The following is a 25,733-nucleotide window of genomic DNA, read 5'->3' as shown; positions in this document are numbered from 1 at the left end:
TGGGGGCGGAGGTCGGGTAGTGACGTCACTGGAGGCGTCACGGAGGAGGTGCCTAGACCTGCCTCTGTTCCTCGTGGGCGCGTCGACTGGACGCTCTGTTTTTACGTCATTTCCGGAGCACCTGCCTCGGCAGAAAATTGCATTGGGGGGGATTCACTTAGTGTGGGCGGCCGGAGAACACTGTGATTCAAGTGTTTTCTTCCTGCCACCTTCCTGGCCCGATACCATGGGAGTGACTTGGTAGGCCCGCAAGGGACTTTGTGGGGCGGCGATTGGGGTCGGGAAGGGCCCTCGGAGCCTGGCGCGTACCCGGGAGGAGGCTCGGGACCAGGGTCCGCGGTCCCCCACGAGCTGAGCAAGATGTCTTCGGAATGTGTGGGTGAGGGAGACACCGTGAGGGCTGCGGATTCTCTGGGCTTGTTTGCTCGAAGATGCTCCCCTTCGTCCTGGAAGGCGGCAGGTGAAAGGTTTTGTCCCAGGAGCCCATCGGTGGCTGTGTACTTCCCGCCGCCCTTCCTTTTCCTTCCTTCCCAGGAGGCCATCGGCTTGGAAGTAGGATGTCCGGACTAGGACCCAATCTGCAGGCGGGGCTAGACGGGGTGCAGGATAGGTGACGAGGAAACCATCTTTTTAAAGATTTTCTCCTGTCCCCCCTGCAGCCACCTAATGCAGTTAGACCAGCCCGTGTCTGGTTCTGGTGTGGCCATTTTAAGATCTTCCGTGTAGAGGGAAGAAAAAAAGAAGCTGTTTGGAGTTAGATGGGGATTCAGGCACTTCACCTCCTCAGGATCCGTTTCCTACTATGTTTAATTATATGGTTGGTCTAGTTTCTATGGACTTTTAATCTTCAACATGATATAAGTGGGGTGGGAGAGAAAGGTATGGTCCTAATGCTCTTGGGGGCATGGGTTCCAAAATTCTAGATTTCAGGTTTTTTTTTTTTTTTTTTTTTTTTGCTTTGTTTTGAATATTGGTAAGTATTAGCATGTTTCTAGGCAGAGAGGGCTGGAGGCTAGGATACCGGAAGTCAGTGGCTGGAGACTGTGGGAACTACTCTTTCTGGTAGCTCAGGTTCTTGTAGGCTTGTCGGTTACTGCACCTTTGTTTTCTGCAGTGGACATCATGAGCCTTTTTTCTAAGTCTTCTGATGTAAGGGGGATATGTGAGGGATGGAATGAAAAGTTTGCAGCATAGAGCCTTGGAACCCTGGAAGCCCCTGTTCTTTCAGTAGAGGACAGAAAGAGGGAATGGGCTGTCAGTCTGTTGGGACCCTTACCAAGTTTTTCACATTCCTGGGACTTTTGACCCCTGTAACATCAGTTTAGGGATTCTTTATATTTCTCAATAAGGCACATCATCTCATTGCTTATGAGACATTTTCTGATGGAGAGTAGTGACAATTTTTAGCAACAGCAGGAATCCAATTTTTATATCTTCATGTAGTTGATTGATCATAAAATAATGCAGTGTCTTCCAAAATTCAGTAACGTATGGTTTTTGTATAGCTAGGTGCCACCTGTAGTAGTTATAAATGTTTTCTTTTGAATCTGTTTCTTTTCCTTAAAAACATATTAACAGGCAGCTGTGTCTCTAGGGAAGCAATCTAGTGTAGTGGATAAGAACACAGACATCTGGGACGCCTGGGTGGCGCAGTCGTTTAGAGTCTGCCTTCCGCTTAGGGCGTGATCCCAGCGTTCTGGGACCGAGCCCCACATCAGGCTTCTCTGCTGGAAGCCTGCTTCTTCCTCTCCCACTCACCCTGCTTGTGTTCCCTCTTTCGCTGGCTGTTTCTCTCTGTCAAATTAATAACTAAAATCTTTAGGAAAAAAAAAAAAAAAGAACACAGACATCTAGCCAGGCTGCCTGGCTTCGAATCTTGGCTACACCACACACCAAGGTATGTTACTTGTACTCTTCTGTACTTCAGTTTCCTCATTCGTAGCAAGGAGATAAATAATAGCTCATCTTACAGGGCTGTTGTGAGGATTCAAAGAATTCATTTGTCTAAAGGCTTTTGGGCACTGCCTGGCATATGGTTGGTGCCTAACGATTGTTACCTACTACTCTAAAGGGGAAGCCAGTTTCACTTACCATAGAAGGAGATCTTGAAAATAACATTATTTCATTGCTTTGATTTTATTCTTGTAAATACTGTTGCCTCTCATTCCTAAAGATTATAAACTTGAGGCTCGCTTTCTCTTTGATCCTAGGGCTGTTGAGTAGAATTTTCCACATGGACAGAAATGTTCTGTAACACCCCTGTCTAATACACTAGCTGCCATCACATGTGGCTGTTGGGCCTTTGAAATGTGGGTAGTGCAGCTGAGGAGTTGAGTTTTTAATTTAACTTGTTTTATTAGTTTAAGTGTAAATAGCCACATGAGGCTTGTGACTACTGTACCGGACGGCACACAAAGTGTCAGAGAAATGGTAAAAACATACTAACCCCAAATTGAGATTTTCACAATATAGTCAGAACTGAAGGAATCGCAAAGGACAGCCCTTTCTCATATGACTCAGTGTTATGGATTGCTCAGTCTCTGTACCAAGAAAAACCTTCTCTTGAACATTGGCACACATGTCCCACTTGGGAAGCACTGGTGTGATAGCTGGAAGTTCACTACACTGATGTGAGTGCCGTGAGACCTGTGTTCTAGTTCTTAGTGGAGCTGTCAGGAACTGTTAACCTCTATTTCCTCATCTTTAAAATGAGAGAAGGGTCAGGGTCGGTGGTCTCTAAGGTGACTCCTAGCCCTGAAGAGCTGATTCTGTGGGTAAATCAGTGAGTGTACATGTGCCTCTGGATACTGATGATTTGGTCCTCTCCCTTCCAGTGTGTCCCAGATGCCCGTGGCTGAGGGCAAGAGTGTCCAGCAGACGGTGGAGCTCCTCACCCGGAAATTGGAGATGCTTGGGGCAGAGAAGCAAGGAACGTTTTGTGTGGATTGTGAGACCTACCACACAGCTGCCTCCACTCTTGGCAGCCAAGGTCAGTGAGATGGGTCTGCAGAATGGCCGGAACCTCGCTTGGAGTTGATTGACATTCATGTTCATTGAAATGTTTATGAGCTTTTGCTAAGGGTGCTATCCTTGAATATGTAGCAGATCGTTCTGAATTCATTAAATCTTGGTCCTTTTCTTTTAGACTGGGCCAATGCTTTAGTCTTTTTGCACTTCGCCCTTTTAAAGCTGCATTTCTCGGGATATTGGTCACTGGCTTACTGCATCTAATCGTCTGGGTTACTTGTTAAAGGTGCAGAGTCCTGGGGCGCCTGAGTGGCTCAGCTGATTAAGCGTCCGACTCTTGATTTTGGCTCAGGTCATGATCTCAGGGTCCTGGGATCAAGTCCGTCATTGGGCTCCATGCTCAGTACAACATCTGCTTAGGATTCTCTCTCTCCCTTTCCCTTTACCCTTTCCCCCATTCTTGCTCTCTGTCTCTCAAATAAGTAAATAAAGTCTTAAGAAAAATAGAGGTTCAGGGTCCCGGCTCTCCTTACCGTCTTGTGCTGCAAGCCTCATAATTATACTTCACCCAGCTCCCTTTATGACCTCTATGCACTCTTAAGTTTGAGAGACTCCTTTTAGGCCCAGAAGTCTATGATTCTTTCACAGCTTTAGAGTTCTTAGAACTTTGTGCAGAAAGGCTTTCAGATTCCTGCATCTAGCCAGCGGCCTTGAATTCCTCATTGGCATGACCTCAACCACTGGATCAACTTTTGTTTTAAATATATTGTGATGGGCTATGGATGGTGGTGGTAGGGAGGCAAAGAGAATCTTTTTTTTTTTTTCCTTTAAATTTTTCTTTAAATTCTAGTTAGTTAACATATAGTGTAATACTGGTTTCAGGAGTAGAATTTAGTGATTCGTCGTTTACATATAACACCGGGTGCTCTTCATAACAAGTGCCCTCCTTAATCCCCATCACCCATTTAGCCCCCACCGACCTCCCTCCATCAACCCTCAGTTTGTTCTCAATTGTTAAGAGTCTTATATGGTTTGCTTCCCTCTCTCTTTTTTTCCCCCTCCTATATGTTCAACTGTTTTGTTTCTTAAATTCTACAGGAGTGAAATCATATGGTATTTGTCTTTCTCTGACTGACTTACTTCACTTAGCATAATACTCTCTAGTTCTATCCACGTTGCAAATGGCAAGATTTTTTTGACGGTTGAGTAATATTCCATTATACATCTGGTATCTATAGATAGATATATAGATTATATACAAGAGACATTAGATATGTAGATAATAGATATGTCTGTATGTGTGTGTATCTATCTTTTTCTATATATCTATCCCATATTTTCTTTGTCCATGCATCAGTTGATGGACATTTGGGCCCTTTCCATAATTTGGCTATTGTTGATAATGCTGCTATAAACATCAGGACGCATGTACTCCTTTGAATCTGTATTTTTGTATCCTTTGGAGAAATACCTAGTAGTGCAATTGCTGGGTTGTAGGATAGTTTCTTCTCTTAAATTCTTGAGAAACGTCCATACTGTTTTCCAGAGCGGCTACACCAGTTTGCATTCCCACCAACAGTGTGAGAGGGTTCCCCTTTCTCCCCATCCTCGCCAACATCTGCTGTTTTCTGTGTTAGAGAACCTTTGAATACGAGTTAGAGAACTTGAGTTCTCTTAGTCTTGGCTCTGCAGTAATTTGACCTAGGACAGTTCCAAAGCACAGTGATTAAGAAGCTAGATCATGGAACCAGACAACTAAGTTCTGGTCACATACTAACTGCAACTTAGGGAAGTCCCACAACCTATGACCGTTTCTATGCCGGTCATTTACCTATTTCCCCATAGATCCATTCCCCACACCTCCCCTGCAGACAGCATTTGCCAGGCCCCCTTTTAGTCACCTTTGGCCAGTGAGGAGCAATGGGTAAGGTTAGAGGACCGAAGAAAGGGAGAGCACAGGTTCTTCTCCTCTCCTGCTTTGGGCGGTGTCTCCGGCTGGACTGTTTCTTCTTTGGTTTTAGCTCCTGCTGGGTGGCCCTCGTGCCTGGCTCTGATGACAGCACATCCTTTCTTTTTCCTTCCAGCCTTAGGGGTGGTAGTAAGTAGCTCCCTGTGCTGCTAATATTTGGGCGGCCTCACCATTTGTTTGGTTTTTTGGTTTTTCCAACCCTGGTATTTTGTTCCCTGTATTAAATCCCCTGCGGGGTCTGTTTCTGTGTCTTCCCAGGACGGTTTTGTCATTTGTAAAATGAAAACATAGTACTGATCCTCTAGTGTTGTGCTAATTAAATAAGTGACTATGTGCAAAGCGCTTAGAACTGAGGTGGTCATGTAGTAAGTATTTAATAAGTAAGAGCTCTACCGAGGTTCGTCCTCAGTAAAATCACAGTGTCACCATTAGTTTTGCCTTCAATATGAAGGATATAGGAATCAAAAGAGATAACAGTTATGAACGCATTTGGAAAACAAAGCATTTGTGCACAGATGTAAGATGGCATACCATGCCTGTGAAACTACCTGTTGTAGGCTCCGTGTTCCAGATCTGACCTTTACTTTTTAAGGAGCTACAGTCTAGCTGGGGAGAGGACACATTCGCAGCACGCAGTGGGGTGGAATGGAAGGAGCAGTAAACTTGAGGTCAGCAGGCCTGGATTGGAGTTCCAGTTGTGCCCCTTACTGCCTCTGTGCCTTTAGATGATCCCAGGTTCTCACGGGGACCAGCATTAACATCACCCAGAGAGCCCATGGACACAGAGAGCGGGGCCCCTCCCAGACTTTTCCACTCAGTAGGTATGGCCTGGGGCAGAGAATCCGCATTTCCAACAAGTGCCCAGGTGGTGGTGCTGCTGCTGCTGGTCCAGAACCCTATAGGCTTCATTTTCCTTGTCTGTAAAAGGGGGACAGTAACGCTGGTTCTGCTTGCTTCACAGGTTTGAACTGATACAAAGATACTTTTTTTTTAAAAGATTTTATTTATTTATTTGCGAGAGAGAGAAAGCACAAGCTGGGGGAGAGGAAGAGGCAGAAGGAGAGGGAGAAGCAGACTCCCCACTGAGAAGGGAGCTTGATGCGGGGCTCTGTGCCAGGACCCGGAGATCACGACCCAAGCCAAAAGCAGACATTTAGCCAAATGATTGTAGTGTATGGGGCCACCCAGGCGCCCCCAAAGATACTTTATTTTGATTTAAAAAAATACTGTTGTCTATAAACAATTGGCAGTGCCATCTTCATTTAAAAAAACCTTAGTTGACTTTCAAAATATTTTCAAGACAGTAAGAACACTTACAGACTCCTATAGGATGGATTAAATAATTACAGTGAGTTTGCGTAAGAACAGAATGACTGATCAGCTTTGGATTTTTTTTCTTTTTTTGAGGGTTGAAATATTTTGCACTGGGCTTAGCAGGAGGTGAAAGGTCTCCATTGGCAGCAAGCGGTCAGGAGGGATGTAGGGTGAGGTTGGCACGGAACCTGTTGAGTTCGGGAAGTGGCAGCAGAGCAGAGGCCTGTGTAGAGGTCTCTCAGCCCTATCTTCTCTTTTCCACTGTTAATCTCTCATCCTTGCCTAGAATATCTTTTCTTCTCTGTGTGGCTGAACCCTACCCTCTCTTCGTATCATAGTTCAGGTCCTGTTTTCTCCATGAACATTTTTCCTGCTGACTCTTGCCCACTTTGATCTCTTTCTGCTCTGGTCTTTTCTTCCTTCCAAGAAGACTTGTGGTCTATCCATGTAAGCACTTTGCTCCTACTGTTTCTTTAAAAGTTTTTCGCCTGTCTATTTATTCATTTTTAAAAATATTTTTCTTTATTTATTTGAGAGAGAGAGAGAAAGAGCAGTGGGGAGGAGCAGAGGGGGGGAGAGAGAGAAAGAGAGAAGCAGACTCCCACCTGAGCAGGAAGCCCGACGTGGGGCTCGATCCTAGGACCCGGAGATCATGACCTGAGCCGAAGGCAGACACTTAACCCACTGAGCCACCCAGGCGCCCCTCACCTGTCTTTAATGAGAGTGTCGGCGTACTGAGGCCAGGCGCTATAAGTCCTCTACTTGAATGCCTCTTAAACCCTAGCACAATGTTGGGGATAGTCAAGTATTTAAGATTTTATAGTTAAGTCTTTTTTTTTTTTTTTAAGATTTTATTTATTTATTTGACAGGGAGAGACAGCCATCGAGAGAGGGAACACAAACAGGGGGAGTGGGAGAAGAATAAGCAGGCTCCCAGCGGAGCAGGGAGCCCGATGCGGGGCTGGATCCCAGGACCCTGGGATCACGCCCTGAGCTGAAGGCAGACGCTGAATGATTAATCCACTCAGGCGCCTCTATAGTTAAGTCTTAAAATACTTGGGATTGTGGTAGTTCATCCATTAATTCTTGTAGTGTATGAGAGGGAGATCTTGCTTTCCATTTTCAGTTAACCAAATATATGTAGCCTGCTTTCTTGCAGAAAATCTCTAGTAGTAATCAATGAGAAAATTCATTTCTGGGGCACCTGGCTGGCTCAGATGGTTAAGGACCTGCCTTTGGCTCTGGTCATGATCTCCAGATTCTGGGTTGGAGCCACGTGTCGGGCTCCCTGCTCAGTGGGGAGTCTGCTTCTCCCTCTCCCTCAGCCTCTCCCCCTGCTCATGTTCTCTCTATGTCTCTCTGTCTCAAATGAATAAATAAAATCTTTAAAAAGAAAAAAAAAGAAAAGAAAATTCATTTTTCAGTGACTGGAAGGGGTAGACTGGGGCTTGAAACCAGACCTTCTGAATTCAGATCCTGAGTCCTTTCTTCAAATGTGCTAATTGCTTCCCAAGTCAGCTGATTCATTAAAGTACTCCAAGGGTTTGGGCACCTGGGTGGCTCAGTCGGTTAAGCGTCTGCCTTCGCCTCAGGTCATGATCCCAGGGTCCTGGGATTGAGTCCCAAGTCAGGCTCCGTGCTCAGTGGGGAATCTGCTTCTCCCTCTACCCCCCACCCCGCTCGTGTGCTCTCTCTCTCTCTCTAATACATAAAATCTTTCTTTTGTGCTCCTCGTGTTTTCTGCAGAGCAGGGTTTTACCATAATGCTGTCTTGCCTGCCGTTCTTCTCCCTTCCTCTTTGGAAAAGACCGTTAGTGAGGAGACTCCCTCCCCACCCCCCCAAGATGGCTGAGGTGATGGCAGGTTGCCCTCTGGCCCTGTTCCGAGCATTTGACTCTGTCCCGGGCTCTCAGACAGAGGTCTTGCTGCTAATCGGCCCTCTGCCCCGCAGGTCAGGCTGGGAAGCTGATGTACGTGCTGCACAACTCCGAGTACCCACTGAGCTGCTTTGCCCTCTTTGAGAACGGCCCTTGGCTTATTGCCGACACCAACTTCGATGTGCTCATGGTGAAGCTCAAGGGCTTTTTCCAGAGTGCCAAGGCCAGCAAGATTGAGACCCGGGGTACCCGTTACCAGTACTGTGACTTCCTTGTGAAGGTGGGCACGGTCACCATGGGGCCCAGCGCCCGAGGCATCTCCGTAGAGGTAAGACCTGGGGGAAATAGGAGCAGTGTGTGCTGAGGGGCTGCTCGGCAGAGGGCTCTGCAGATTTCCACACCCCTCTGAATGCAGACAGGTGTTTCTGCTTTCCTGATCCCTGTCTCCAGGGCGCGTGTGCTCCCCGTCCCTACATCTTTTACCCTTTCTTTAATTATTCAGGCTCTGGCCCAGGGTGGGATTGGGAAGCTGGGGTCACAACAGGTAGAAAGCTTAGGAAGGCTGGCTTGCTGGAGAAGGGAAGGCACGGTCAGGGGAGGCAGGTGAATTGTGATGTGGAGGGACTGGTCCCCCATCAGGACTGGAGCAGACCTGGGCAACTTTTTGTGCAGGTAACTTTTGGGAGGTGAGCCCTAAATCATGTGTTTACATACCTTTCCAGAGTACACCTTAAGATAGGTCGCAAAGGTTGCGTAGCAAGATGAGTCTTTCCTTTTGACGTGCTGTCGACTTCTGTCATGGTGTAAAAAGGTATGTGTGGTGACTTCATCTCTGAGATACATGTTGGAGACCACAAAGAGGGAGTGTGGCAATAGCTGGCTTTGGGAACAGTGAAATTCCTCAGTCTACCATCTGCCCAGTACTGTGTGAGATTTAAAAAAAAACAAACGAAAAAACAGGTGAGCTACAGGGCCTGCCTTTTGAAAACGTGTGATTCAGTAAGCGAGCGAAGCTGAAACACACAGACTGTTTTTGAAGTTAGTCTGTAAGACATTCTCAGGCACAGAATGCTCTGGGAATTCAGGCCAGTGAGAGCACTGCTGACTTTGAGGATTGGGATGCTTTCTTCAAGAGTAGCATGTAAAGAGGGACTTGAATGTAGAGACGTGGGAATAGACAAGGCCCACAAAGCTTTCCAGGTAGAGAAAAGGGCCTTAGTGGTAATTACAGCTCTGAAGCTCCAGAGACCTCTGGGACCAAGGTTTCCTGGCCCCTTTTGGCTTGTGATACACCGCATTTGCTGAGACCCACTGGGAACCCACTGTCTGCTTATTCTTCTTATTTCCAGTTTTGTAGTACAAATGCATCCCAGCTCTTTCTTTACGTGTTTCTCCTTATAATAAGTTACAAATTATTTTTCCTGCCGTCTTTCCAATGAAAAACTAGGAGAAAGGAATGAGAAAGTCTAGGATGTATTTCCTTTGGCCCCTGCCACACTGGTGGAAGATTACTTCTTAGGGTCAGGTGGGGTCTGTTGTGGGGGTAATGTTTGGTCTTAAAGAGACTTAAGAGCATGTGTGTCTCCTTTGCCCCCTGTGGTCGGACACACACACAGAGATACATACACACTCTTACTTTCTCTTGTTCTTCATTTTCTCCCAGAATTTTCCTGAGCTCTCCTTGGGATCTTCATGCAGCATAGCAGGGACTGTACAGTTCTGAGATCATCAAAAGGGGCCTGTATCTGTCTCTGGGTCTTGTGGGTTGGGGTGGTGGGTTGATAACTCCCAAGATGAGAATGTCAGAGATGCTTAAAGGGAATGATGCTGGGTATGTGGAATCCCTGGTGTCTGGGTTGAGTATTTTCCTGTGGAGCAACACTGTGTTAGTAGGTGTGTGTCTTTGGCTTGGGGTTGGAGAAAATGGGAGCAGGGGGCAAGAGGTGCAAGAGAATCAGAAGACCTTGTCCTTGCCCTAACTCAACCTTGTTCTTTGTTCTTTTGGTCCCCAGGTGGAGTATGGCCCCTGTGTGGTAGCTAGCGACTGCTGGAGCCTGCTGCTCGAGTTCCTACAGAGTTTTCTAGGCAGCCACACACCAGGGGCTCCCTCAGTGTTTGGGAACAGACACGATGCCGTCTATGGCCCGGCAGATACCATGATCCAATACATGGAACTCTTCAATAAGATCCGCAAGCAGCAGCAGGTGCCGGTGGCTGGGATTCGTTAGTGACTGGCAGCTGCCCGGCTGAGCTCTGTCACCAGGGGGACTGCACAGGAAGAGCAGGTTCTGCACCCTGAGGCCCCTGGACCCCAGAATCCAGGGGCAGACACGGAGGCTTCTCTCCCTCTTTCCAGCTGTGACTTTTGTTCTGGGGATCTGGACTCCCCTCCCCTGACCCTCACACACAGCCCCCCAGCAGCTGCTTCACCCTACGCCTTACTGGACTTGGCCTGTTCTCAAGAATGATAATTATGAAGAGTGGAGAAGTGTGGAGATTTCCTGCTTTAGGGAAAAAGGTAGGACAGGGCTGTCCCTGCCTAGTGTTGGTGGGAAAGCAGTCTGTATTTCCAGCTATTGAGGATTTGGCCTAGGTCCGCAGTGGTTGGGCCGGGCTGGGCTATAATAAAGACCTCTTCCTCTACCCCAGGGATGCAGTTGGTCCTGTTCTAGAGAAGGAGTAGGAGGCATAACTTGGTGTGATGGCTGTCATTTCCTGACCTGTTTGCTTAAGTGAACTGTGAGATGACTTTTCTAGGCTGTTGCCAGAGTCCTTTGGAGTCTCCCTCTGACATCTTTCCATTCTTTTGTGAATGAGGTTAAGCCACAGGCTAAGTTGCTGTAACAAAGAGAACCTAAAGTACGGTGGCTCCTGGTAGAAGTTTATTCTTCTCTGTTCTAACAGTACAGATGTAATCAGATGGTCTGGGGCAGATTTAACTGTACAAGGTCACCAGGACCTCGGTTTCCTTCTGTCTTCTTCAGCCAACCCTGGGGTGTTGACCTTGCCCTCAAGGTCAAAGCAGACTCCTCAGCTCCGTGTCTACAATACATTGGGGAAAGAGAGAGCAAAGCAGTTTCTTTTTAAAGAATATGACCTGGAGTCACTCAAATCAGTGTGACCGTACTTTGCTGAAAGGGATGCTGGGACATAGAGCCTCCTACTTGGGTGGCCATGTGTCCAGTTAAAACTCAGGGGCTTCTGTGACTAAAAGATGAAGGAGAAAATGGATGTGGGGGCCCAGTCAGAGGCCTCTGCTACATGGAGCTCAATGGATGTTCCCAGGAGGGCCCTTGGTTGTTATTTTGCAGAGTACGCCCCTGGAGCGAAGCCATTTTTTTGTGAATTGCATTGGAATAGGGCAGGTGTCAGAGCCCCTTGTGAGTTTCACTGGCTTAATCACACTGGGCAGTCAGTTCCGCACCCCTTGCCTAAGGGTTCACGGCTTCCTGAGCTCTTTGTCCTCATCTCATTTGAGCCTCCAAGCTGCTCCTTGGACTTACATCGCCTGCTCACCCAACTCCAGCTGCAGAAATGTTCCGTCGGGCTAACATTGATATGTACAGGCAGGGATGGTCTGAGGAAAGATGTTAATGTACTTTATTACAGAGCTGTCCTCAAGGATACCATCCCTCACTGAAGGTACCTCAGAGAAATTAGTTTCAGATCCAATGCCTCTGCAACAGGAATCAGGAGGCGGTCCTGTTTCCCTTGTAGCTTTGGCTGGCCGGAAGCTCAGTTTAACTCTGTAACTGCAGGAATCTGCCGGCTGCATTTTTTGTTCTCCTTTGCCCCTGGCTTTTTTGTTTGGTTCTTTATTTTGTTTTTGCTTTTTTAAATTGAGGTGTGTTTTAGATGTCATTTACAGACAATAAAATGCGTAGATCGTAAGTTTTTGGCCTTCTGATTTATATTTGCTCTCTTCCAGCTTTATCTGTTTGTATTTTTCTGTGGGCTCCCTGAACTCTTTTGTGAGACGAGACAGCATTTTGAATATAATGTATTCTTGAAAATATACACAGATTAAGTGTGGGAAATATAACTCTAGATGTATGCATTTTAGGGAGGGGTTCTGTTCTTTAAAAACTAAAGAGTATAAACTCCCTAACTGCAGTTTGCCTTTCAGACACAATCTTGGCTCGTACATTTCCAGCATTCTTCACTTTTGTTCTTTTCCCTTATTTCAAGCACACATTTAACCAGCATTAAGTCCAGTGGACACCAGATCAGGATTTATGAACTGCCACTTTGGGGATTTCTGTCCATCTTTGTCCTTTGCATCAATTAAAGAAAGTTTATCCCTAAAAAAAGGCAGGTAATGCAATACATTCCTTCATTTAACAAATACGGCTCCGCTAGCAAATTGTCAAAACTGAGCTGGTAACTAGTGGGAAGGGTCCAGATGTCATCCAACTTTTGTGTGCAAGTCGGAATGGGACTTTCAAGAGTCGTTTAGGATTGTCAGTATATCATTTTTGAAAGTTGAGGTTGAATGAAGGCTTAGGAGCATTGGTATAAATTTAAGGAAAAAAGAGCATGGTAATCCTCATTTTATAAATGAGAACTTGAACATGGCTAGTTAATGGAGAGGCCATATGTCTGGGTCTAAATTTTTTTTTTTTTTCTTCTCTGCTGGACTTGCCTTCTTACATCTCCTGCCTTTGCTTCCAGACGCTTTCCCCCTCTTCCCAACTGTAGCCACCCCTAAAGAGCAGAAACTGGGGAATGTCTAAGACCCTGCTAACATGTCACCGTGGTGGGTACCTTTGTCAGAGCCACATAGAAGTCTGCCAGCGTTGACTGTCAGAGCTCTCTAGGGCAGCTGTAGGACTCATCTAGTCCCCCTTTACTGGGAGATGGGGAGGTGGGGGCTCCCATAGAGGTCATGCTGAGAGAGGGGGCTGCAGTTGGGACCAAACTTCAGACTCAGGACCCCTGGCTATCAGCATGTGTCTAAGTGTGGCACCTGGGCTGCAGTGCCAGGTGATTTTAGGTGGAATGTGGAAAACACTTCTATATTAGTACTTCTTTTTTTTTTTTTTAAAGATTTTATTTATTTATTCGACAGAGATAGAGACAGCCAGCGAGAGAGGGAACACAAGCAGGGGGAGTGGGAGAGGAAGAAGCAGGCTCATAGCGGAGGAGCCTGATGTGGGGCTCGATCCCATAATGCCGGGATCACGCCCTGAGCCGAAGGCAGACGCTTAACCGCTGTGCCACCCAGGCGCCCCTATATTAGTACTTCTATCTTATTCTAATGTATATTAGAAAAAAGCAGAACTAGCACTTTATTCCTTAGGATGAGGGTAAGTTTTTAAGAAAGAGTCCGTTCACAAGAACTATTAAGTTCTTGCACCCATGATACCTACAGATGGCAAAATCTGGGATGGCAGAAGGCACATGCTGGGGTTTGGGGAATGCTGTATTCCACCTGTGTCTAGCCCAGCACTTGTATCCATTCCTGTGGGGCCTGCTCTGGTTGTGCTTTCCTCCTGTCTGCTGTGCTGTTTTAATTCTCTGTACTCCTGTTCCAGTGTGCCTTCTGTTTGCTTGCCCCAGATCTTGAGTACCAAGTGGTCAGTCACATTTCCCCCGCCCTCTCTTGGTGTCTCTTGGGAATACCTAGAGACTGACCACTCCTCTCCACCACCGGGTCAGCCCCAACCCAGTGTGCCCAGTATTCATTCATGAGGCTTCAGGATGTAAAAGTATTCTTTCCAAATCCTGGATGATGAAGGAGAGCAGTTAGAAGTTCCCACCTACACATGCCCTCCAGTGTCAAGAGTTGAGACTCTGAGAACATAGAGAGGGCGATAGGCTGAACATTTTGAAGATGTGAATACGGTAGATCTGGGGCCAGGAAGGACTCATGGGTGGCCTGTCTCCAGGTGCATACCTGTAGTTCCCAGTATTGTCTTTCCCTCACCACAGCCTCCCTCTCTGTATCTGCCACTGTCTGGGCCCCTTGGGCTGCAGGCCCCAGTCACAAGTGCCACATGGCAGGGCTGAGATCAGTTGTATTACAAGTTTGGTCCTCTCCTGGGGGTTGGTGTCCTTGAACTTTGAGCAGTCTCTTCTTGGTGATGGACTGTCCCCCAAGGTGAGTTTCTGCCACTGTGCAGAGCATTCCAAAATCAGTCTCTTGGGTTACAAGGGACCCTTTAGGTCCCCTCGTTTGACCATGATTCAGGACTCAGGTCTTTTACATCATCCCTCGCAGAGATCATGCAGCCTTGACTTGGCCTCATCTAGGGAAATTCCTTCCGTGTGTATTTCATTGCTTTTCTCAATAACTGAGACAAATGCAAAATAAGACAGAACATACTTGTCCTTTCCCTCCCGGATCCTGGAGACTGTGTTGTCCTTCATGAGGGAGTTTCTCCCTAGTGGGTGCTGGGGTGTGAGCCCATGATGACTCTAAAGTAGCGGTTCTAACTTACGGCAGCCTAACCCCCGAGGGGAGCCCCGAGAGGACAAAGGCGCCTTGAAATCTTTGTGTGTATGCGTGTGTTTTGTGTGTGTGTGTGTGTAGTTTTGGGGGAATAGGATCTATAGGAGTTCATTAGAGTATCTCAAAGATCTGTGATCTAAAAAAGGATCTCTAAAAGAACAGATCCTAAAGGGAAACAGCAGGAAGGCAAAGGTAAAGCAGATGTGAAATTCAGCCTACTGGCTTCGCACATGCAAGACCTTCCCCTGCCACTCAGAACCCTTCTCGGAGGCCTTATCCAGGGATTTTCCTCCTTCATTTTCTAGTTCTTCAGGCCTTTTGGTCAGTTTCTGGGAAGCGGGACTGTTTTCCTGCTCTTACCTTTCCTGTTGGTTCCCCCTTCTTCTGTCTCTACACACACATGCACGCAACTTTTTATAAATGGGGAAGAGTAAATATATATGAAGAATCTTTCTAGCTTTTTCAGGGGGCCCAGGAATTACTCTTCCATTATTACACACTCCGTGGGATCTGATAATTATTCCGTCGTATTGGAACTTGGCATAATAAGTATGTTTTTGTTGTTTAGAATGATGTCATTGATGAGGCCGAGAAGTAATTCTGCTCCTCTGTGATGAAATTAGCAAGTTAAAAAAAATTCTTGAAACTATGAGGGCAAAGATTCCTAATTCTCTTGCATTCTCAGTTTTATTTGCCATCACATTCCTGCCCCAACAGATGGCATAGACCTGTTTTTAAGGTTAATACGAATTCCGCCGAAATTTGTTTGGAGGCTTTAAAAAAGAATTTAGGGATGCCTGGGTGGCAGTCGGTGAAGTGTCTGCCTTTGGCTCGGGTCATGATTCCAGGGTCCTAGGATAGAGTCCCACATTGGGCTCCTTGTTCAGCAGGGAGCCTGTCTCTCCCTCTGCCTGCTGCTCCCCCTGCTTGTGCTCATTCTCTCTCTCCCTCTCTCTCTCTGAGAAATAAATAAATAAATAAGATCTTAAAAAAAAAAAAAAAAAAAAACCAATTTAGGGAACGTATTTATATATCCTAGATTGTCCCAAAGGCAGAATTCAGTATTGGAAATCTGTCATGTAGGAAGGGCAAAGCTAGGGATGTGGAGGTGACAGGTATTCCAAGGCCACTACTATAGGAGAGAGAACACTGCTTTAGGAGATGGGTGGCTGGGTGCTGGCCGTAGTACTGTCCTGAACTTGCCAGCTACCTTAAGTTGTGTTGGCCTTTGTGGGTCTCATCTGTAAAATGGGAATCAATGATGCCTACTTTCCATGTTTCGTAGGCTTGTTGAGGGGCTCAAGGGAGAATAAATGTCAAAAGCTTTATAGGCAAGGAGATGCCCTCTCTGCTCTTGCTTCTTTTTAATGGTGCTGAAGATACTGGTGGTTGGTTAGGATGTTTAAGCTGGGATGTTATGGGGGCGCCTGGCTGGCTCAGTTGGAAGAGCATGAGACTCTTGATTTCAGGGTTATGAGTTCGAGCCCCATGCTGGGGGTAGAGATTACTTAAAATCTATAAAGAAGTTATGGGGTCATACTGCTTGGTGGCAGGTTAAAATTCTCCCCCAGTGGAAAGAATGCAATTGTAATAGAGAATGAGCAGTGAGGGTGGGTCCCAAGAGGGCAAACAATTGTACACGTATATTTTTTTAACCAGATCAGTGAGCACAGTTATGTGGCACATCTCTGGAGCATGGAACTCTGTTTTTTTAATATTTATCTACAGTGACAAGATTTTACTTGTTCTACAACCTGAAGGGAAAGACGCTCTGCTTTAAAACAAAATAAAACAAATTGGGGTAGAATTCAGTATATCTTCTTTGTGGAAAATACCCATCCCTATTTCCCCTCATCTCCCAGGCCTTAGTTGTGCCTGTCTCTGAGCTGTGTGTGGTGCCATGTGTATTGTGATCACACTCATACCAGTTGTGTCTTTAAAGGACGCTCAGTGTTTGATTCTATTTTCCATTCCTTGTTGATGAACCACTGAAGCTCGTAACTCTGAAACTACGTTCAACCCTTTTTGTTAACTATGCTTCACAGCCTTCTCATATTTGAATTATCTTAAACAGCCTTCTTATTCTGCTTCCATCTAATACACAATTCTCAAACTCCTTAGTCTCAGGACTCCTTGACGCTTTTAAAAGTTCCACAGAGCTTTTTGTTTATGAAGGTTATATCTGTTGATATTTGTCTTATTACAACTTAGGAGGAAAAAAAAGTACTCATTTAAAGGTAAAATAAACCCATCACATGCTAACATGAATATTTTAATGAAAAGTTTTTTTCAAGCAAAAAACTTATACGAGTGACATTGTTTTATATCTTTGCAAATCTCTTGAACGTCCGGCATAATTGAAGACAGTGGATTCTCATATCTGCTTCTTAATTTAGTCTATTAAAATTTGTCATTTTGGTTAAAGAATGTGAATCCAGCCTCCCAGATGTGTAGTTGGAAAAGGGAAGGAGTGTATTAATCTTTTCACATAATTGTGGATATTGTTTGATACTACATCACAACTCTGCTGTTAGTTGCAGTGTGGAATCTCAAATTCTATCAGTGAACATTTATGTAATAACATTCATTGGCTTATTTTGTACTTTGAAGGAATCTTGTACTGATACCTGATGCATTGGTCGTTTGGAAAACATTGCACATCTTTTAGGTGTTGACACATTTCGTTATACAAGATCAAAAAAAATCATATTTGTTAACATCACCACCATTCTCATCAGAAAAGCCTTGGGAGGCTATTAAGTTCACAGCAGTGGATACAGGTTTGCAAAAATTTGAAGTTTGTTTGAGAGCTTGAGTTTGATCATTGCTAACAAGTGTTGTCAGGCTCACTTTATCTTTGAGAAAATATCTGTCAGACACCCGAAGCTGACAAAATATAGTTTATCTGTTAGCTCTTCTCTGTAAAAATGGTGTTCCAGGAAGAAAGTTACTAATTCAGCTCAAAATGCAGAGAAATTGCACAAGTGCTTTTCCTCAAGAAAAAGATGGTACTTAGGAATAGAGGCGCTTTATGCAGATATCCATTTTAATCACGTAGAATGGTACTGAAAAGATGGGTACTTAAAAAAACAAATAATTTTTAGTATTTCATCAAAGACTTCTAAGGTGTTATTTTTCCCATGAGTGGGTGGCAGTGAAGAGTACTTTGACGGGTAGCACAGATGAGTGCTAGTGCCTTGATATGTGCTAAGGCAGCAGTAATTTTACCCGTTGTTACTTTTTGTATCATCAGTGCAAATGTCATCACTGTGACAAAAGCAAATGTCTTATTATGATGAAAATCGTTTTGATCTCAGGGACCTTGTGAAAGAGTGTCAGGGCTTCCCAGGCCACACTTTGAGAACCACTGATTGAATACATGCTCAAGGCACTGAGACTCTTTTCCCTCTAGATTGCTATCCTGAGAACACTCCTTCCTTCAGAAGTCTTAAGTGGCTCTGAAACCCGTCACTCAATAACAGCACCTATGATGTGTCAGGCACTTTGCTAAGGAATTAACATTGAAAAAGATACAATCTTGAATCTCCAATAATTTTGGGGGGGATTTGGGGAGTAAGAGGAGAAAATTGTTAATAAAGGAGTTAAAATGTAAGATGAGATTTTTAAAAAGAATTAAAGGTGATAAGACAACAAAGGGAATGCTAAATTTTAGACCCTACTTTGACCTCTTGAATCACATGGCAAATCCTCACCAAATGAATCAGATCGCTGGGTCATTTCCTTCCATCATCAAACCTCTTAAAAATGTCCAGGTTAATTACCTTTAGACATGTTCTCACACTTAAGTACGCTTGGCTGCAGGCATTGTAGTTTCATGCTTATAAGTGCACTCGCTGTTTCTCCCTTCTAATTTTGTTGTTCTTTAGCTTTTGTGCTTCTCTATTTCATATTGACAAGCCTTGAGCCAGTGTAGCTGTTAACCCATATGTTTCTTTTCTTTGTCTTTCTGTTTACATGTAAGCGTTTACCTGCTGTAGCCATGTGTTGGGTGATGTAACAGTGTTGTTCTGTTATTTGTAACTTGGTGGGGGGGTAACGTCACCTCCCGCAAGTTATGTCAGAACAATGCAGCCTCTGGAGGAAGCCTTTTCTGGGGCAGAAGATACTAGTAGAAATAGCCGCTGTTGTTTCCCTGTGGTTTCCATCTATACGCTCTGCTGGACTTCTTTAAGTTTTTGGCTGTGAACCTCTTCCTTGGGATTTCCATAAAACAGCTGGGTCCCGCCTGGGTCATCCGTGGCGAAAGTCAGACACGTGCTCACCCGTCTGGTAGCCAATAGTAACTTTTGCAAACGCTGCCTCAGGAAACCCCAGGGTTCGGAGGCTGCTTCTTTTGGAACGACACAGTTAATAATCACTTAAGTTTTTTAACAGAACAAAACAAAAACATAGACCGAATAGTGAGAAAGGCTTTCCCCCTTGGCAGTGGGGAGAGATGTTAAAGGAGCTCCAAAAAGTGTGCGGGTAACCAGTGTAGATAGAATTCCTTCACTGTTCCGCGGGCCTAAGTGCAGGGGAGAAGGGGGCGGAGATGGGCTGGGAGAGTCTGGCCCTTTAAGGAGGAGGGACAGCCTTAAGACTCTGTACCTTTAAGAGTCTCTTTGTCTGGAAACCTCCTTATTTACCCTCCTGTGCTTCAACCAAACTTCGACCCGCGATTCACAACGCCCCTCTACGCCGCCGCCCCTTACGCCAGGCTCAAATCGGCCGCACGTTTGTGGCTAACCCTAAACTTTGCGCCCGCGGCGCGAACCCTCGGAGAGGCAGTCTGTGCCGGGGTCGGGGCCGAGCGCTGCGCCGTTGGCGCAATGCGGGGCCCGGGGGGCGGGGCTCCGGCGGGCGGGCCAATGGGCGGGCAGGGGGCGGGGCCGAGTTCGGTTGTCTCGCGCCCTGGTGACAGCTCGCGCGTGCTGATGATGGCGGTAAATAGAGGGGGGGGTCGGGGAGGGGGCGGAGGAGGTAGGGAGGCAGCCAAGGGGGTAGCTCCAGGGGGTGGGGGGACGGGGACCGGGGAGGACGCGACGGCCAGGGAGCCCATTCTAAGACTCGGAGGCGGGGACAGGAGTCTCCGGCACACTGGCCCTCCCCTTTAAAGAAGCCAAATCCTCACACACCGGGTGAGGGGCGACAAAGGCGGCGCGCGCCTCGCGGGCGGGAGGAGCGGCGGCAGGGGGCGGGACCGCAGCGCCGGCGGGCTGGGGGCGCCCGGGGCGGGGGCCGGCGGAGGCGAGAGCCGGCAGTCGGGGCGCGCCGGAGCTTTATTTTGGCGGGGTGGGCGACGACTGGGTTGGGGGTAAAAAAAAGCCTTGTGGGGAGAAGCGAAGGAAGGCTTAGAGGCTCTTGGGGGGAACGGGTCTAAGAATAAGATGAGGAAGATTAAGGAGAGAAAGGGTTAGAAGGCAGGGAGAGTAGGAGTGAGAAAAAGCCAGCCAAGGAGGTAGGAAGGAGGCAGAACCCAGGGTAGGTGTTAAGGAAGCCGGCAGGGAATGAGGTTAGGAAGACCAAGGCTGGGGTTAGGTGTAAGAGCAGGGGTTTGAAGAAGAGAGCTTTGAAGGGGATGGTAGCAGGGTGAGGGTGCTGGGGGAAGAGTTGGAAGTGGAAGGCGAGGAGGGGCAGAGCTGGGGTGATAGTTGGGAGTAGAGGAGAGAGGGTGATTAAGAGCCAGACGTGACAAGGGTGTGAACTAGTGCAGAGCGAGATGAGCTGAAGGGCTAGGACCCGCGAGGGAATCGCGAGGTTCTGAGAAAGGTATGGGTTAGTGGGTGGGCGATGGGTGTATGTTCTTAAAAGTGAGGGAGGGTGAAATAGATACTGGACGAGTACCAGGTGGAGTTAGGAATAAGCGTAGTGGAAGGGTGAAAGGAAACGGATGAGAGGTGGGGCGTTTATAGGACAATTCTGGGGCCAGACAAGCTGAAAGGAGAAAAGAGTAAGGGTGTAAAGAAGTGATGGCGGTCTGGGACAGGGTAACTGGGGAATTGTGTTAATTGACGAGGTTCAGCCAGATCCAAGGTAAAAACAGTGAGGTGGAGAAACAGAGCTGAAAGGGACAGGGCGGAAAGGGGATGGTGAGAAAAGGAAGAGATGGGCCCTGGGTTTTAAAGGATGAGATGGGGTGTAAGGGAAGAGAACAGGGTTAAGGGAAGCTGGAGAAGTCCTGCTGGATGAAGAACTGGGCTAGATTGTACAGGAGTGGGAATCAAATGTGCAGGTTGTGGGGAGATGCTCCAGAAGGTCTGCATGAGTCAGGGCACAGACGCTATAGTGAAGGATCAAGTGTAGGGAGCCTTTGGTGCAGAAGAGGAGGAACCATGGTGAGTGAAAAGAGACCCAGAGATAGGAGTAAACACTGAAAAGTAAGAGTGGAGGGTGTGTGTGTGTGTGTGTGTGTGTGCGTGTGTGTGCAGGAAAGGAATTCTTTGTTGAGAAGAGAACTGTAAGTGTGTTGAAACTGTGGGTCCTTTTGTCCACAAAAAGTAGGAAATACCAGAAACCTCTTTTTCTCTTCAAGGCACCTTGAATTTGCTTCCACCTTTCATTGCTTTTAATTCGAATTTCAAGTCCACTTTGAAAAGATGAGACCCATTTTGATTTGATTTTGTTCTGTGAATGATGAAGCGTCAACTTGGTGTTGAAAACCTCTGCGTTTTGCTAGTGTTGTGATAATGGGAATACAGGTTTTATTTATTTACAGTGTGGCTCTGCCTGTGTAGTGTGATAGTGTTGTATTGTAGCGGGTGTACCTGACAGCGTTGGGCAGAGTGCTTGATCCACAGAGTTTTCATTTTCAATGGAGAGCCCACAGTTGTTGAGGTAGAGAAAGGTAAACATCTTTTTGTTTTGATTTGCATTTTGATTTCTGCCTAATTGTTTTTTGGTGGCTGCAGAATATTGAGAAATCATTCAGAAGAAGGCAAATAACCAACCAGGGAAGTTTGCTAGGGAAGAGATTTAAATCAGGACTGTGAGGGCTTTGAGTTCCTAAGCTGCCTTTAGCTTTATGTGGGACATTTCCCACTGTAGTAGGTGACTCGCCTACTACAGTGAATTCATGAGTAACTTTTTATCATGAAAAAGCCTCCATACAATAATGCAATGCCTTGGACAGCTCCACTGCCTCTCCTGTTTTGTAGTTGTGAATAAAGAAGGCCATATTCATATTAATTTCCTAGAAGCTTTTGATTTTTAAGATACTTCTGGAAATTAAAAGGAAGATGAGAAATTTGGGACAAAATTTAGATTATTCTGAGTATTTTGTTTTGATGATTTTTATTCTGAAGCTTTTGCATTTAGCTAAGAATATGAACGATTATTACTTTTTATTTGATAGTGCCAAAGGATAGCTATAATTTCCTTAAGGAAAAAATGCAAACTGATATTAAGAATCTTATTTGAGGTTATTTTATTAGTGTACATTCAAATATATAAAGATAACTTTTTCAAAATTGTATAAATTTTGAATTGCCACCATTTTATGGGTTTTTGTGTAAATAGCAAAGATGATAGCACTTGTAATAGCAAAATTATATTTTGATTAGTGGATATCAGAAACACTGGTTGTTCATATATGTCAATAACTTAGAATCTAAAGTCTGTCTGGATTCAGCTTCTGTGTTCATGGAATCTGGATTCTCTTAAGCAGGTGTTCAATATTGATTTTGTAATTTAATAGAAGATTTTTAGAAATTACTATTTTTGCTGCTAAATTTCAAGAGGTTTAGTCTGAAATGTTGACTTTCAAGCTGAAGAGTAACTTTGGTATGGGGCACCTGTTTCGGTCGGATGTTTGTGCATATCCCCTTGCTGTCTAGATAGGTTTGGTATGACTCGTAGGTTGTACTCTGTTTATGGTTTTGCCATTTTTATAATATAGTTGTTTTATACGTAATATCCTCATATAAATAATTTTAGACCTATTTGATGTTGATGAAGAATGTATAAACTATAAGGTCAACCAAGGGAAGGAGTCTGTTTGGATCCTGTCTCTTGTTTCTGTATGCTGCAGTAGTGTGCTAAATACACTCATTCTTATTGGGAATGGCTATTTCTCAGTTGATATTTCTAAAACTGAAAATGGGTAATCTTTTGGTTCAGATAATACTATTCATCAATAAGGACTGCAGTGGTAAGTGTAAGCTTTGTTTTCATTTTTTCAAGTGAACTCAGTTGAACTTTATTTTGGTTATAATCTTGTTTGCTAAGCAAAAAACTTTTAAGTCGTATATTCAGATTTGAATGAGTAGGTTGTACATACTGAAATGTTTTTCTGGTTAATCATAGATTCTTTGGATGGGAAGAGACCTTGAAAGGACCTGTAGTTTATCCTGCAACTTCAGTCAATATCCCACTTAAATCATCCCAGGTAGATAAAAATTTATCCTATTTTCATAAATCTTCAGAGATGTGGCAACCTTTGTAGATAATCTGTTCTGGTATTTAATTATTTTCTCTGTGAGGACAGTCTGCCTTCTGTCTAACCAGCATATACCTAGTGCTGTATTTGTATGTGTTCTCTGTTGCCCCATTTTCCATTTTTGAGTGAAAATATTTGCTTACTGTCATATTAAGGAGACTTTAATTCTTCATAAACTTAATAATAATAGCTACCCACGTATATGCTTTTATGCCAGCCACTGTTAAAAGTCCTTTGCAGATTGTAACTCATTTATTCCTAGCAGCAACCCTATGAGATTGGCGCTATTACTGTTCCCATTTTACATGTGATGAAATAAAGGCTCCTTGAGATTTAATGGCTTGCCCTCAAGGTTATACTCAGACATTACCTTTTTTTTTTTTTTTCAGTTGTAGAATTCTGCCAAGTGGTAGGGATAGGATTCGAACCTTGGCATTTTGCAGGCAGTCCGTGCTCCGGTATTACCTCTGCTTGACTGTTGTGAACTGATTCTTCATCATGCTCTTCTCCAGATTAAACAGTGCTGGTTTATTTTATCCTTTAATCTGTCCTGTTTGCCATTCCTTAGATTATCCCTGTGGTTCTCTTATTAACCTTTCCTCAGTTGCTTTCTAGATGGGGAGCCTGGGACAAGCACCATTAAGGGTTACGTCTAATGCAGAGATTACATCAAGGTTCTTACATGCCCTTATTTTTTTCATTACAAAATTGTGTTCATAAAACAAAACAACCCCAAACCCATAAGATGCCTGAGTGCATTGCGGATAAATGGTTACCTATCTATCTTTTTCACGTAAAAAAGGACTTGTTATAAACCGTACAGGTCTATAGTTGATGGGGCGCCTGGGTGGCACAGCGGTTAAGCGTCTGCCTTCAGCTCAGGGTGTGATCCTGGCGTTCTGGGATCGAGTCCCACATCAGGCTCCTCTGCTAGGAGCCTGCTTCTTCCTCTCCCACTCCCCCTGCCTGTGTTCCCTCTCTCGCTGGCTGTCTCTATCTCTGTTGAATAAATAAATAAATAAAATCTTTAAATTAAAAAATAAATAAATAAAAAAATAAACCGTACAGGTCTATAGTTGAGAGATTGTTGCCCATTGAGGAAAAACGGAACTCCAATTTCAGTGCAGATGTCCATAAGCAAAGTCTGTTCAGATTCTCCCTGGTTTTTTACTGTCTTCTCTTTATGTATGTCTGTGTAAACAATATACTAAGTATATTTATGTATACTTTAATTTGGTTAAATAGATCGATCCACCCTTTTTTTTAATTAAGACTTCATTTTTTTAGAGCAGCTTTAGATTCACAGCCAAATTGAGAGGAAGGTGCAGAAATTTCCCAGCCAGCCTCCCCCATTGTCAACATTCCCTCACCAGAGTGGTTCATTTGACAGTTGATCCACTCATTTTTTAAAATAACTAATAATTAGTGTTTACCAAGTACCCAGCATGAGCTAAGTATGTGAATTGTTTGAAACTCTCAACAACCCTGTGAGAGAGCGTCTGTTGTTAATGCTCTTTTGTGCGTGTGACTTTTGATATTTTTATGATGTTTCAAGCTTGTGGAAAAGTTGCAAAGATGATACAGGAACTTCTCTGTACCCTCATTCAAATTCACCAGTTGTTTTTGTTTTGCCCCAATTTGCTTTACCATTTTCTTTCACTTGAGTATATTTCAAGAAAATTTGAAAAAAGTGGGTAGACAGGCCTAATTTTAAAAAGAAAAGGGGGCGGGTGCCTGGGTGGCTCAGTGGGTTAAGCATCTGCCTTTAGCTCAGGTCATGATCCTGGGGTCCCGGGATTGAGCCCCGCATCAGGATCCCTGCTTAGCTTCTCCCTCCATCTTTGCCCCTCCCCCGCTCCTTCTCTTTCTCTCTCTCCAATAAATAAAATCTTTTAAAAAAATAAGAAAGGGAAGAATGTTTTGAATGTTGGTGTGTTTGATTTTAGTTAATCTTGTGATGCAAAGGAATCTCAAGGATGGATTGAGAGTGGATTTGGGGGTTATATGGTTTATTTTCTTCCCTAAATTCTGAAAAACATTCTTTTACCTGAGAATGACAAGTTTGTAGGCCCCTCCCTCATCAGCAAAAACCATGTCCTGGTATACACCTTTGTTGGGGACCTTCTTAGCACCTGGCGTGGTGTGTTCACACACAAGGGAGTCCTCAGAATATGATAGGAGTTAATGATGTATGGATGGTTATTTTTTTTTAAGATTTTATTTTTTATTTGAGAGAGAGAGCAAGCATGAGCAGGGGGAGGGGCAAAGGGAGAGGGACAAGCAGATTCCCCACTGAGTGAGGAGCCCGACATGGGGCTCAATCCCAGCACCCCAAAATCATAACCTGAGCTGAAGTCAGACACTTAATGGACTGAGCCACTCGGGCACCCCATATGGGTGATTATTATGTGAAAATAGGAGCCACAGGCCTGTTCATCACTGTGACTGAGACGTATTTAGGTGAAATACATATATTGAAGATCTTCATGTAGCATCAAGAAGCTGGAAGAGATCTAAGTGCAAGACGTACTTCCTTAAGAACCAGGTTGCAATTAATACAAATAGGTTTGCCTTATGGTAGGGGAATGAGTATAAATATCCTAACATGCTATTACCTTCCCCCAAAATAAACCTAAATTTTGGGAGTCTTTTCAGTTGTCATCATATAAGGAGACTTAGCTGACCCCATCCCACTACTATCTTCCAGCTCATCTTCAGCCT

The 25,733-nt window shown here is 44.9% G+C and overlaps 2 protein-coding genes across 8 annotated transcripts in view; both read left to right on the top strand.

The window, feature by feature from the left end:
• Positions 1–55: 55 nt before the first annotated feature.
• On the top strand, positions 56–12,015 carry MED20 (mediator complex subunit 20). 5 transcript variants are annotated; one of them, XM_026507464.4, is made up of 4 exons: positions 56–240; positions 2,835–2,989; positions 8,202–8,455; positions 10,140–12,015. In XM_026507464.4, exons 1-4 carry the CDS (start codon positions 227–229, stop codon positions 10,353–10,355), a joined length of 639 nt encoding a protein of 212 aa, XP_026363249.1. In that variant the 5' UTR covers positions 56–226; the 3' UTR covers positions 10,356–12,015. The 5 variants fall into 5 exon arrangements, with proteins under 5 accessions (XP_026363249.1, XP_026363248.1, XP_048075534.1 ...); XM_026507463.4 differs by having other exon boundaries at positions 99–460; XM_048219577.2 differs by lacking the exon at positions 56–240 and adding an exon at positions 250–379.
• Positions 12,016–19,479: 7,464 nt separating this feature from the next.
• Positions 19,480–25,733, top strand: part of USP49 (ubiquitin specific peptidase 49) — an 80,689-nt gene continuing 74,435 nt past the window's right edge. Inside the window, exons 1-2 of one of the 3 annotated variants that reach the window (XM_057303870.1) lie at positions 19,480–19,521; positions 22,880–22,961. The gene's annotated coding sequence lies outside the window, so the exon portion shown is untranslated. Of the gene's footprint in view, positions 19,522–19,628; positions 19,717–20,460; positions 20,914–22,879; positions 22,962–25,733 lie in introns of those variants that run through there. The other 2 variants (XM_057303871.1, XM_057303872.1) reach the window with 2 other exon arrangements.

Source organism: Ursus arctos, unplaced genomic scaffold, assembly GCF_023065955.2.
Source record: "Ursus arctos isolate Adak ecotype North America unplaced genomic scaffold, UrsArc2.0 scaffold_29, whole genome shotgun sequence".
Classification (NCBI taxonomy): domain Eukaryota; kingdom Metazoa; phylum Chordata; class Mammalia; order Carnivora; family Ursidae; genus Ursus; species Ursus arctos.
This window is presented reverse-complemented; position numbering and strand designations above follow the sequence as displayed.